General features: G+C 45.0%; 1 protein-coding gene across 5 annotated transcripts in view; it reads left to right on the plus strand.

Annotated features, from left to right (window-relative positions):
* Positions 1-11,656, plus strand: part of LOC144145571 (uncharacterized) — a 37,463-nt gene extending 25,807 nt beyond the window's left edge. For 2 of the 5 annotated variants that reach the window (XM_077677246.1, XM_077677253.1), the window contains exon 6: positions 5,882-11,656. In XM_077677246.1, coding sequence (XP_077533372.1) covers positions 5,882-6,126 — 245 coding nt within the window. In that variant the 3' untranslated portion in view covers positions 6,127-11,656. The remainder of the gene's footprint in view (positions 1-5,881) is intronic. The other 3 variants (XM_077677225.1, XM_077677232.1, XM_077677238.1) reach the window with 3 other exon arrangements.
* The last annotated feature ends 2,575 nt before the right edge of the window (positions 11,657-14,231 follow it).

The following is a 14,231-nucleotide window of genomic DNA, read 5'->3' on the forward strand; positions in this document are numbered from 1 at the left end:
CCCAGAATCAACGGCAGCGTAGACTAGCAGACCCAGTGAAGGAGCTTTGACAATTCTGCCTTAGTCGGGGGTGTTTTTCTGCCGAAATATGCGATTTCAGTTTTTGAATACACCAACGGCAGCTTAAAAAAAAGAAGCACTCGCCCGGGGAGAATCGAACTGCCGACCTCTACAACGGGAAGCCAGATTCTACCTATCGTCCATCCCAACAGATGGTGCGTTCATGCAAAATAGACAAGTGGATTTAAAAAAAAAAACAAAGGAATAGAAAGCCTTCAGTTCACACTTTTTTTTATTTGGGGACAAGTTTTTAAATATCGCTTTTCATCTCGCATACAGACAAAAGTATGCTGCCGCACTACTGTATGTCATGGTTGCCAGCATGTGTTTTTGGGAGGGGACATATGGTTCGTACAACTAAAAATTTCGAATTAAGTAGTTGTGGGGCGTTATCAGCAGAAGCGTTTCTCATTAAGGTGCTTTAAGGGATGCCGTTTCATTTGGGATAGAGAACATATACTCGACAAAAATCGGTTGTCTGTCCCTTTAAACATTTTCCTAGGTGGCGCCATGCGTCGCTTGGCTGGGAGAGAGAGAAGGCTCTTTATTAGAAAAGAAAGCCGAGATGTTTGCCGGAATTGCGACGCCAACATGCTTCTCGGGGGGGGATTACAAAGTCTGTCTTCTAAACTCTAAATCACCGCAGTGACGCCAATCTCGTCCAGATAGTCGAACAACGCCTCCAGTCTATACATACACGCAAGATGCTGTCTTGTACTTCTTGGTCCATGGCCATCTCCACCAGCTCAATGCTTGGCTGTGCTGACTAGGGAACGCCTATACGCAGCCAAGTAGGTGACTCTTGAGCCAGAGCAATCATCGTCAGTACAGTCCTTGATGCAGGAGGTTGGCCAAGAGGATAAATGCAAACAATTGTATTTGTTGCCAGTGATCTTTGTAGTTGATGCAGGGAGGTTGGTCAAGAAGCTAACTTAATTATCACAATTGCTGCTGTTATCATGCAGGCAATCGGTATCCAAAGCAGTTGTCAATACTGTACCTAATGCGGAGATTGGCCAGGAAGGTAAAGTAAACCAGAATAGTTGTCACGAGAGGTCATTGTCGTTGACGTGGGAGATTGGCCAAGTAGCTAATTGTTTAAGATTGCTGCTTTCATCTCGTAGGCTGTCAGCAGCCAGCAGTAACAATCAGTGCTGTCATTAATGCAGGAGATTTACTCGGGTAGATGCAAATCATCATAATTGTTTCCAATGTTTTTTTTTTTTTTTTTTTCATGTTTGTCGACACAGGAGACTGTCCATGAAACTAACTGTGAACCACTATAATTGTCACGGTGTCTGTGGTGCTGATGAATGGGATGCTAGTTCATAGCCTCAAGCATTGTGTACATATGCTGGGGCACAGCTAAATATGACGACGCTGGGTGCGCTGAGGCTCCAGGGGGCCGCTGAAGGTAGAGGTAGAAGAGGTTTGTGCTGTGGCAAAATGATGCTCTCGCTTCTGTGAATATGTATTGTAAATTCTTCACCGCAACATCTTAGTGGAGGGTGCCAGACATCCCCGCCATTGCACCTCTGTTTCGCGACCCTAAAGGCTTTGGGACATTTCGTCATGGATCTCCAGAGTGGGCGTCCAGCATCCTCTGTACAGCATATCGGCGATTTCGCTGGTCATTGGGTCTCAGCCCTGCAACCCTGGCATGTTCCTCGGCACTAACAATATTGACGTAAAAGATTGGCTCAACCTGTGCGAGTGGGGGTCAGTGCCCCGCAACTCCTGGGACCCCACACTAATGCTTTCAAAGATAATTTTCTACTCAAAAGGTACGGCACTCAAGTGGTACGACATTCGGGAAGCTGAGCTCACCAACTGGGATGTTTGTAAAGCCATGGTTTTGCACTTTTTTGGCAAGGCAGTCGGCTGTCAGCTACATGCAAACAAAGAACTTGCATGCCACGAGAAGAAAAAAGTCAACGGTGTCGCATGGCACCATGCTCGACCATCACCGACAACGAAGCAGGAGTGGGCGGCTCGTAGCTTAGCTGGTGCTGTCATGGTCATTTGTAAAGGCGGCCACAAAATAAAACGGACCAAGCGAGCGGTGCGCGAAAGCTATCGGCGTGAAACCTTCTGGCCAAGCGCCTGCTGTCCAGATAGCTGAGTGCGCATGCAGGTCCTTCCCTATACAGTCACTGCATGTCAATTTTCTTGATTTCAGCGGCAGCACCTTGTTTCTGTAAAAGAAAAAGACCCGGCGGTGCCTAATGCTGCACACTGAGCGAGGGGCTTGATTCTTTTCAGCTGCCTGCAGCCTGTGCTGAAGCCGTGTAATGGTTCGTGCTCAGCTTCAAAATATGTGCACCAAGAGATTGGTTATTATCATTTTGTTGGCTCTGCAGTGGATTGGCATTTGAGCAACTTGACGATAAAGCTTCCGGCATGACTGAATGGTTGCCGGTCGGTATGCAACGGGAGAGAGATAATTTCAAGCATTACTTGCGCCGCTTGTCTTCATTCTACGTTCCTCTTGCCTAATATTGTGCATATAGTTACCTTATACAATATTTTTACAATCAAACGTGTTAATTCAGTTGTGCATTTTTGTGCATGCAATCGTGCGATCTTAATTTATTGTCTTTTCTGGTTTTAATAATTTGCTTCGACCTGTTATCTCGATCTTCGCTATTAAAATGATTAAATGCGTTAACACCAATTATGCATTTTTGTGCAAATGTATGGCATTCACAGTTGGTGGTGCGTGGTACTCGGCAAAGAATTCTTGCCAATTAGAAGAGTGCCTGACGAACGTGTCTGGGACCGTGCAGCTTCAGTGCACGCTCACGCTGCTACGAATTGGGCCGCTATCTTGCCCTGCCACTTCAGGTGCTGCCAGGTGCTACCTTCATGACAAACTAAACGTTGCGGCCGAACTCCAGAAAATTGATATGCATTGACTGAAGGACCCAGATACACACTCTGCTATCTCTACAGCAGGCGCCGGCCTGGAAGATGTCACGCCGATAGTTCTGGCGTACCGCTCGCTTGGCCTGTTTTATTTTGTAGCCGCCTGTACATAGATCACTTCACCATCAGCCATGGTTCATGTCGTCTGTCCTGCTGCCATTTAACAGAATTTTATAGTTGTATTTGTAGTTGTCGCCTTCATCGTGACAACCATCATGATTGTCGCTGTCATCTTCATCGAGACGTGGGTAGCCGGCAGCCGAAACGGCCATCTTCATTCCAGACATAAACGCACGATATCGGGGAGAAACTTAGTGTGAACCATTATTGTTGCAATCGTGAACGTGGCACCTCGCAACACAGATGTGTTGCCTTGCCCGGAGATGTTCCGCAGTCGATTTTAACTGGAGTCAAAACTACCCGCAGCTGCACTGAAACAGCAACAAAACTTTGTGTAGTTGTTTGCCAACTTTTTTTTTTAAGGCCTCCACGCACATTACAAAAAGAAACACTGGCAAAAAAATGCTTTCCCAATGTTCAAATGAATTGTACTGGATGCACAGCATTTATCGTAGTGCAAACTGTATGTTCTTTCCACTGGTGTAATGAGGCTTACGCATCTTTGAAGCAATGCTCACATTGGTGAGGGATCCTCTACCCTAGCTTCTGTGGATGTGACTTGTGTTGGCGCCTTCATGCTTATCAAATCGTTTATTTATCTTCTTTTTACAAGGTGAGATTCAAGACACCTGTGTGTAGAAGGTTCCAGTGCACATAGAAAAGCATTAGCCAATCTAACTGGTCCAGAGGCCGCCTTTACGGCACACACAGGTTTTGCATATGAATTGATTTTTTGAGTGCGCATTTGTGTGTTGGTGTTTTTTCTTGAGATAGAGTGCTTTTCTGTCATGATGTCATAGATAAGTGATAAGACAGCTTACTCCTGTGTCACCATTGAAAGTTGGGGTGCTGGGTAGCTGCTGATCTCCCATGGGATATGTTCCTTTTGTGAATATTAAGGTTATGGGGTAAGTTAGCGTGGACTTAAGGAAAGAAGAGGGTGTCTGCTTCACTCGCAAATACCAGTGTAGGCCTAAAGTATAAGTGGTGCCTAATGACTGCATAGAACTGAAGCTCAAAATCATATGCAAGTTGTGAGGAGTCCGCAAATTTACGCATATTTGGCTCTGTATTCTTTCATATCGGGTCGCAGCACATCATGCCCATTCAGTCTTTTCCTTTGGTATGCAACATATCCATGCTAGGGGTCAGACCATCACCTTATGGTTTAGCTCTTTGTCATTGCCATCTTCCCACTTCTTTTTGCATGCAATTTCGTTCTCTGCTATAGACTCTCAGTGGCACTACCTAGCAAAGCATTGCCAACCTGTTTCCGAACATGCACTGTCGTGGCTTCTGTGTCTAATTTTAAAGATTGCTTTGTGAGACGCCTATTCATTCTGGTATGCCTCCTTCGACTGGGACACACAAGTGGAGTTTTTGGCCCACTCTCAGTGCTTCCAGGGTGAAAGTGGTAGTGCTGTGTTTTGCCATGGCATTGTAAAACTCCACTGGTGTGCACCAAAGGTACCAAGTGAATGGTAAACATTTATCCTGTGGCCGAACCCACGGCATCGGTGACTTTTTCTGAAGGCGAAGCAAAGACACCAACCACGACAGAAAAGGATACAATGATGTTTTGGCCCCCAAAACATGTTCAGAGTGTTGTTCACAAACAGAAAAACTGGACAAAAAGCTCATGGCCATAATTCAGAATTGTCCAGTGACGTAGAGAACAAAGCTGCCCCTTTATTTCATAAAAGTTCCCACCGTTGCAGCTGAGGCAGTCCACTGAGCAGAGCGTCATTGCCAAACACCATGACTGTGTCAGTATAAGTTTGGTTCATTTTTTTAAAAAGAGGGCTTTGTCCTGATAACAATGTCAATTTTATCACAAACTTCAAAAAATAATGGAAATATTTTGTAAAACAGCTGAAGCAGTGGCAACTCCCTAGCGACTTTCCGGTAATTTCTCGGTGACATCACAGAGTGTTGTTTGTGCTAGTATTGGCGGCCGCCGATCTAAAAGCGACCACCGAGAAACATAACTGGGGGATTGTAGTGGGACCTCTAGTTCCGTTTGATCGTATCACTTGAATGCTGATGTGGAGTTAACACACTGGTAACTATGTTTTTAGCGCTGGCCCATATTACATCATTGCTGCCCATATTACGTCACTGTGGTGCGAAATTTGAAAGTTTTCCCATATTTGTTGCTTTTTCTGTTTGAATACAAAAATCTTTTGCGGCTGGAAGGGAGTTGAGGGAGTTACCAAAGGCTGTCTCTTTTAAACTGAATAAAGTTTTGTTTTGTCTTCATGGCCCTTTAAATGGGTGTATAACAGAAAACTGGAGAACTTGGTGGTCAGTGCTTGTTAGAGAATCCATGAAGCATTGCCTCTGGCAGAGGGGAGGTATATCGGAGCCCTCGTCTCTTTGCTTGTGCCGCAGCTCAATGGTCCAAGTTTATTTTGAGCCATCCACTATGACATACCTCGTGGCTTTGCCTATTACACAGACTTGGGTGTCTGCCTTGCTGGCATCATGTTACACTGGTTTAGGAACTGCCTCATGGGCACCTGTGCAACAATGCATTTGCACTCTGACCGTCTCCACAGTGCTTGCCTTGATCATGCAAGTTTGATGAACTTGGTGAAGGGATGTTTGAAAATTAAGCGGAAGAACTGCTAATTTTCTTTCTTTCTCTGTGAAACAGATGATATAGTGACAAAATCAGGAAGTGAAAAATCTATGATGTTCAGTTGTGGCATGGCAGCACATGCCTTTTCTCTTTTTTTTTTTCTCTCCCTAAACACACTGACACTCTTACTAACAGGTGGGGAAGAGTCCAGCGACGCAAGCGACCGTGCTGCCAGCAGCAAGTTGCCCGTTCATTTGAGGTTGGGCGAGTCCCCGTCGAAAAAAAAGAAGAGCAAGCGCAAGCGTTCCTCCCGAGACCTGGTCGGCAACAATGCCAAGCGGAAGCACGCCAAAGCCCGGAGGAGCCTCAACAAGGACGCCCGGTGGCCGGGCCCCGAGCACCGGCGACGACGCAAGACCCTCCGAGACGCCTCGCCCTGATGTCTGTCAGCGTCGATTGACGTCCCACGCAGGTAAAGTGCCTTTCTCCGTGCATTGTCCCCCCCTCCCCGCCATCCCCTGTCTTTCTTGCACGGGCTGTTGCCATTTGATTGATTGCACGAATGACCTTTTGTGTGTGGAGGGGCAATTTACCGTTTGTGCCAGTTCCCCCGCCCCGTCTCTTTTGTTCCCCTCAGATGCCACTTTTGTGGACTGTAATAAAAAAACCTCGTGCCAAGGAAATGTGTAGCAGGAGTGAGTTTGGCACCCCTATACAGTGCCAAGCATTGTTACCTAATATTGCAGAGTCGGACAGTTTTATGGGCTCTGTAGCTGAAGGGAGTAGTTATGGTTATGATGGAGCTGTATAGTTATTGAGGCCGGGCCGTGGTTACGCTGTTGAGTTGTGCAAAAGCGCAACTGCTGGAGGAGCTTCAGAATGTCATGTTGGTAGCTTGTGTGCACATTGGTGCATGGCCAGGCTGTGCTCCTAGTTTGCATTTATAAACCCACTGTTGACTTGTTTATATGTAATATATATATATAGGTATTTACATATATATATATATATAACTGTGATTAGTGCTTCAGTATTGTCAAAGCAGGGATAGACGGAACAAAATAACGTTACTCATTATGTGTTCGGTACGTGTCTGAGCACTGTTTCTTATTGCTACTATGAACTGTCAGAAATACTCCTCGCTTCAGTACAGTTTCAAGTGCTTAGAATGAGAGGCAGCCTAACACTCGCTTAAGAAATTATTTATGATGTTGGACACTTTTTTACAAAGTGTTCCATCTCCTTTTTGTGTGTGTGTGTGTGTGTGTGTGCGTTTGTGTGTGATCTTTCAAGGCACACTTGGCATGCCAGTTTACAGCGTACCCTTTGCAAGTGTACGCTCGGTTATTGTGTGTGTGTGTGTGTGTGTGTGTGCGCGCGCGCGTTTATCACGCGCATGTGTTCATATTGCTTCGCAAGGAAGTGACCAAGTGCATCTTCACATGTAGCATTCTTGATGACATCTTTCTCTCACAGCAGGTTGTGTGTCGCCGATTAAAGTACTTAAGAGGTGTGGCTCATCCCCCGCAATGACTCATCTTGCACTGTTGTGTGATGCAAAACAATCCTGAGCTGAAACTGACTGACACACTCGCGCGTGCACTGTGGCTGCCTTCTTGGACTCTTCGCTATGATCCTGTCCTCTTTTTTTGTGTGTGGGTGTCTTTTCTCGTTGAAATGTCTGAAATTGTTTTGCTTCAGACCAATCCGACCTTATTTGCTGTAATGTATATATCTATATATAGGAGTTTGTTAATTACATGGTTACCATGAAAAAATGCTGCAACAGATGATGATGACATTTTTTTGTTACTTTTTTTATTGACCTACCTTTGAGCATTGATGTATGTGTGGCAGATGGGGGTGTGAAGTTCCTGTCATTTTGTGTGCACAGCAAAAGCTTGTCATGTTAAGCATACTGGCTTCCTCATCATGCTGGGCAGATTGGCTCACGCTGTTCCTCGTATAGCTGGACAGTTTGTCATGTAAGAAGCGTGCTGTGGCAACTGTGTGTTGTCACAATGGCAGTGCTACTTAACATATCAGGAGACCTTCCTTGAGTGGCTGTGTACAAAATGAATTAAAGTGCAGGTCTAGGGATGTGGCCTCAAAACCAGCCATTCTTATTTAAGTCGATTTCAAGCTTGAAAAACATTGAGTAAAAAAATGCATATATCTGTGCATAAATTGCGCGCTTAACTTTCGCACAGGGGGCAGGGTTAGCTGTTTGCATCTTGTCACCGTAGAGCTGGCCTTTTTTGACTACCCTTTTCGTAGGTTGCTGGCTTTTGTATAATCGTAAGCAACTTGAAAGTAGTTTCATTTATTTTGTATGCACACTGTTTCTAATTTTTGCTTCTTTGTTTTGTGTTGTCAGGATTTTTATTAATGCGTATAGTGTTTTTAGTTAGGCTTTTTGCACCCTTTAGCAAGTAACTGTGCTGCGTTATTACCATGTTATACCATTGCCCCACTTTTTTTTTCTGTTTCTCTTTTTATGTCTTCAAGCCATTTTACAAGCTTGCATTTTTAGTTATATTTTTGTTATATATACACTTTACTTTGCTAGTATTAACTAATGCATTTTTTTTGGAGCTCGTCATTAAGGGTACTTAGTGTGCAGATGGTTCTGTGGTCAGTTGTTTGTGGTGACCACCTGAGTGGTTATGTATGAGGTTATCCCCAGCTAGCCGAAAGGGAGCGTGTTGTTTCTGGTTAAAGTCAGCCCTGTAAGAGGTGACTTGTTGAGCTTGCTGGTTTTGCACACGAGGCTTAAAAGAGGCACATCTTGGATACAGGTAGCACACAGCACCACTGCACATGTCGTACCTGCCTAGATTTTTTTTTCTTTTTCCCCTCACCTGTTTTCTTGCGCCAAGTCAGTCTGTTCAGGTAACTGGTGTATGAACTTTTTATTGCCTGTTGCTTTTTTGTTAGTTTAACTACTTTGCATCTTCCGCACTTTTTTGGCGATGTGAATGCACAGGTGTGAGGGTGAGTGGCATTTTGTTCACTGTTTGTTGCTGGGTCTCTTCGATTGATGCCACAAACTGCCACAAACCTGGTCTGGCACTCTTTTCCATGTGTATTGCCATTGGTCGCTCTTGTTTCCCTCTCCAAAACAGCTCGAGCAGCTCTGAGGCAGTCCAGGACTGCTCCTGCAATAACAATTCTAAGGGGAGAAAAAAAGTTATGGAGCTGTTCTTGGCAGTTCTGAGCAGTGCAAAGTGACAAATCAAAGAGACCATGTGGCACTGCGTAGGAGCGGCAAATCGAAGAGGCCCACCGGTGCCTTACGCACAGCCTCGTTCCTTGTACACTGTGGCTGGAGTGCCGTCCGACGGTGCTAAATGCACTCCACTTGAGCAACGTACACCGGAGTATTTTTACAAAACAACTTCACTTTTCCTAACTTAATAACCTAACCGAGCATACAGGAAGCATTAATTTAAAACACTGAAAACGAGCCTCAACCATTAAAGTTATAACTGAAGTGCTCTGTTTTAATAAGACAGCCATCTCAGGACTTGAGCCACGGTCCTTCAGATCACAGAGCTAAGACGGAACCTCGACACCACTAAGGCAGATCTTCTGATTCCTGTCAGCCTAGCCTTAAAAATTCCAATGCCGTCGGACGGCACCGTAGCCATGTGCCTTTAGGACGGCACTCTAGAGATTGCTTTTGTTGTATGACCGGCACAAGTGACAATGCCTGGGCGCACATTTTCTTGTTTTTAACATGATTGAGTGTGTGGCTGCTGTTTGTTGTATGCCTTCTGGTAGGCAAACAAAATTTCCAGGTTTAGTGGGCACAAGACGTTGAGCAGCAATGTCCTAACCGTTGGAATTATTGCTGTAACGCTGCTGTTGTGTAGGAAAAAAGCCTTAAGCCCGTACTACATGGAGCGATTTCGCGTGCGAATTCGCTGATGCGGCGCCGCTCGTGCGGCAAAACCACCTTTTTTTGTTGCTGCGGCAAAGTGCCAAACATTTGAAGCGGTCGAGCAAACGCCGCTCGTGCGGCGTGTGCGGCGTAGAGGGGCCGGACCTGCGGCCAATAGGAGCACAGCTCGGCACCACTTGATCGCTTGGAAACCAGATGGCGTTGCTTGTATGAGCGCGACAAAAGCGCTGGCACACCAAAACGTTTGTCTTCTCTGCTGTGTGTGCGTATATTGATAAAGAATTGGCGATTCTTATATAAAACCGCGAATAAACTTATATTTACCGCAAACCAGTCAAAAACAACTTGCCAAGAGAGTAAAATAAAACCACCTTTGTTAAAATCACAACAACCTTTGCTGGTGGCAAACTTAATTCAGTCTGCAAACAAGGCGCATCTGAAATGCGAAAATCGCGGCGTTCGCAGGCCCCATGTAGACGATAATTCCAGGCATTGCGAACTTCGCAAGTGCGAATGTTCGTTCCAGCGGATTCGCAGGCGAAATTCGCTCCATGTAGAACAAGCTTTACTGGCTTTTTTTTTTTTTTTTTTTTAGGTTGTAATGTCTTATGAGGACAGAACACAGGCAAATTGAGAATGTTTCGTTGTAAACGGGCCACATGCATTAATGGCTATGTGCATGTAAACGTTTGTGCACATGCAGCTGCAAAATGATTTTAGTGGCAAGCTTGTAACTGGCCCCGTCTCTGTGATGAATTGGGAAATTTATTGCACATTTCCTAACTTTAAAATAAATGGAGAAGTTGTGAGCGTGAAACTGTGTCAATTGTAAACAGACTTTTGAAATTTGACTGAACTGTTAAATGATAATGTGTAGCTGTTAAAACCTAAAAAAGGGCAGACAGCTTGCCGTGACCACCTCAGTGCATGTGAAGTTTTCCTGTGGGATCATTTTGGTGCCGTACTTGTGCGTACAGTTCGGGTCTGGAGTAAAGTAACATTAATATAACAAAAAAAATAGAGAGAGGTGCCTCCCACTTGCAAGATAGTAATGACTTTTGTGTGTGTTTGTGTGTGACGTGTTGCTACATGCCACCGATGCTTTCGGAGAAATTGAAAGTGCTCTGTTTAAAAAAGAAACCCCATTTTGCTTTTTGTTTGCACTATGTGTAAAAGACAGTTTTTTTGCGGACAGTGAATTTCTCGCGCCAGTTTTTGCACACACTTTTGTTCTGCGGTACATTTCAGGGTCTAAGCTAGATGTGGTGCTTCCACTAAGCATTGTCGGGCTTTTCCTCTTGTGCTTTTGCCGCACTGTTTGTAACATTCTGCAAAACAAGTTTTTTTTTTTTTTTTTTTTTTTTTTGTAATCCGAGTGGTTCTTGAAAAAAAAAGAAAGATACGATGACACCCTGCTCTCTAGTCAGACCTGTTGACTTTTCTTTGCCCACGTTTGTATACGTGTGTCAAGCATGCCTGCTGTTGCCACAGGGCTGTGCCGAGCCCTCGTTCATTTATGAAGTGACCGGCGAGCACTGTTGTACAGTAATGAATTTTGGCTTCATTGCAACCATCCCTCAAGGTGCTTTTTTTTTATTTCTCCCCCCACCCCCTTTTTTTTTTGGTCGTGATTGTGTTTTCTTGCATATTGTACATATTCTCATCAGACCAGGTACGCATGCCACAAGCTCAGGAACAGCGCAAGAGGGCCACTGTTCAACCGACTACACCCAGCTCTCCGACGAGCTCCAGTTAAGACGGTGTGCACGCTGTCCTTCTGTTGAGAGAGAGAGCTCATCTTCACCGCATTCAGCATACTCTGAAGGCCTCATGTAAAGGCAGGCAGGAAAAAAAAATCAATAAAAGCTACGATTTTTCCGGGAAAAAATAATAAAATGCCATCCACTGGCAAGCGCATCACGGATTTTACGCACAAAATAAATCTCTCTTGTCTTCATTTGAGAGAGCTTTTCATACACCTTCTGTGAAGACACTCCTGTAATATAGCCATGTACATAAAAAAAGTGAAGAAAAACAATAAAATATTTTTGATTGCTTTTACCAAATGTACCCTGTCTTGTTATTTACCGGCCAAGGCTGCACAGGGTTACAGATTTGACCAGATGCATATTAGTTGCCATCTTCCCAGCAGCATTGCATGCCTATCGTTTTACCCGCTGGTGGGCACTTAAAACATTTTCGTTCGGAAGATTGGGCTTGTACCAGAATACAGCTTTGTTCAGAAAACAATGCTGCAATCTTTCGGGGATTAGGCTTAAAGAGGCAAATTTTGCATGACCAGCTTCCTCCACTGTGAAGCTGCGTTGGAAAGGCTGTGACGAACTTGATAGAGCATGGTAAGCCTGTAAAATCTGTTCTGTAGTTTTTGTCTCCGAATAATGTTAACTTCCCATCTGTATATGCACTGTAGCCATTTCTTAATTGCGCTATTTCCGCAAATTAACGTAATTCCAGCTGATAGGTTTGAACCACATTCCCTTAAAGGGACACTGAAGTGAATTTGTCAAGCTCCCGTTTATGCTTGCACTGCGTAGACTGGCTCAAATGAACACACTTTTCATCGTTTTTCCGGGCAATAAGGTGGTATTTATTTTGTAAAGCCTAAAAACTAACATGCGCGGTTTGCGTTGGTTGCACCAACTAACCGCAACGACGTCAGGTAAAGGTGCTACGTGATTGGACGATGTCCAAGATAAAGATTAAAACGAGTTTCGGTTCTGCGAAACAACATGCTTGGCATGCGACGTTATCGTTGGGTGGGCATTCTCGATATCTCGTTAATCGCCATACCGCGCCTCTGCCATGTTGTCGACTGTAAAATGCGTCCGATAAGCCTACCAGGACGGCTTGGAATCGTAGCAATCACTAGCCAAGGCCTACGCAGTTAATGAACGCCCTCCGCGTCACCGCAGGCGCTCAAATACCATGCGCTTTTTCTCCATCTTCGGAGCTTGGCTCACTCATGCGTGTATCGTAAAAAGCGTGTTCGCACCAGGACAAGGGTCTACTGATTCTGGCCTGTGCCCACTGCCCGCAAGCAGTCGGTGCTTATGGCAACAGCACGCCAACGAGAAGTCGCTAGCGCGTCAGTGCCAGTCTGCGCGCTTTCTGCGAACTCGCCCGTGGAGCAATGAACGTTACAGCAGGTTACAGCCCAAAAGTGGTGAATAAGATTCTAGGCACAGCGAAGTTTGCCGCGCGAGCGCAGCGCCAGCCGCGACAGACACGCGCAACTCTGGGTCGGTCCCGCCGCGCCGACCGCCTTCAGCGCCAGTGAACGCAACTTTGCAAAAAAACGTGTGTTAACGCTATTTGCGCGTATATGTACTACATAGTGCAACAAAGTCATGCAAAATGTTATGTAGTCGGGGAAGTCTTTAAATAAAACGGGGCGCTGATAAAATGCTGTCGCTTCGCTGTCGAGCCGTAGGCTAACACAACTGGAAAGCATGTGTTCAAGGCTTTGCAGTCTCCCGCGGATTTTGTAGTCTCCCTCTGTGTTTTTTTTTTGTTTGTTTGTTCTTTGTTTTTTTCTCCTCGCAGGTACCAAGCATGGTTACTGAATCTTGAAAGGCCCACATTAAGCGAGTGGATTACATGCTGCCTTGGTGTAACGATCAGCTTGTTAGTAGGCTGGTTAGCAGGCGGTCAATACACATAAGTGCGCTTTAAATTTGGTAACAAAGAGGGCCTCCAAGCACAGTTATAGCATTGTAGTTTTATCACCCAGCGGTTCTACTCTGCTTCATCTAGTATTCCGCGTGCTCAGACCGCCGTATTAAATGCATATAACCACATATGGGGCGCGGACACTTATAGGCGTTAACGTTCCCAAATGTTTCGCGAGCTTTTAGATAGCATAAAATCACCGCCTCTTCTTGCAAAAGAAACAATGAAATTGTTGTCTAAGCCACTGAAAAGGAAACAAAAATATAGCTAAGACGTGCCGCAATAAAAGTTGGAACAATATATGTACACAGGAAAAAATTTTCGCGTTCGGGGAGGAGGGGGAGGAGGACTATTTATCCCATCCGTGCACCTTACTTGGGAAGGACAGAAATGCGCCCAGCAGATCAACATCCATCGGGGACTGAAACAGGGATGCCCTTTGAGCCCAATACTGTTTATGCTTTACATGGCAGGGTTAGAAAAGAAACTAGAAGAAAGTCAAGTAGGGTTTAGCCTAACCCATATGCTGCAAGGCGAAGTGGTACAACAGCATATTCCGGGAATGTTATACGCAGACGACATTGTTCTTTTAGCTGATAACCAAACCGATATGCAGCGGCTAATAAATATTAGCGGCCAGGAAGCCACCGACCTCGGGTTAGATTTCAGTGCAGAAAAATCAGGAATAATGGTTTTCAATGACGCTACCACTGATGTAGTGTCTATTCAGCAAGGCGAATTACCTAGAGTGAAGGAATTTAAATATTTGGGAGTGTGGATAAACGAAGGGGATAACTACTTAAGAACTCACGAGGAGCAACTTAAGGTTAAGGGAAAGCGAAACGCAGCTATAATGAAGCATAGAGCTCTGTGGGGGTATAACAAATATGAAGTAGTAAGAGGAATGTGGAAAGGAGTAATGGTTCCGGGTCTCACGTTTGCGAATGCTGT

The sequence above is a fragment of the Haemaphysalis longicornis genome, unplaced genomic scaffold, assembly GCF_048455015.1.
Source record: "Haemaphysalis longicornis isolate Haplotype H1 unplaced genomic scaffold, Haemaphysalis longicornis Haplotype H1 scaffold_1, whole genome shotgun sequence".
In the NCBI taxonomy this organism is placed as follows: domain Eukaryota; kingdom Metazoa; phylum Arthropoda; class Arachnida; order Ixodida; family Ixodidae; genus Haemaphysalis; species Haemaphysalis longicornis.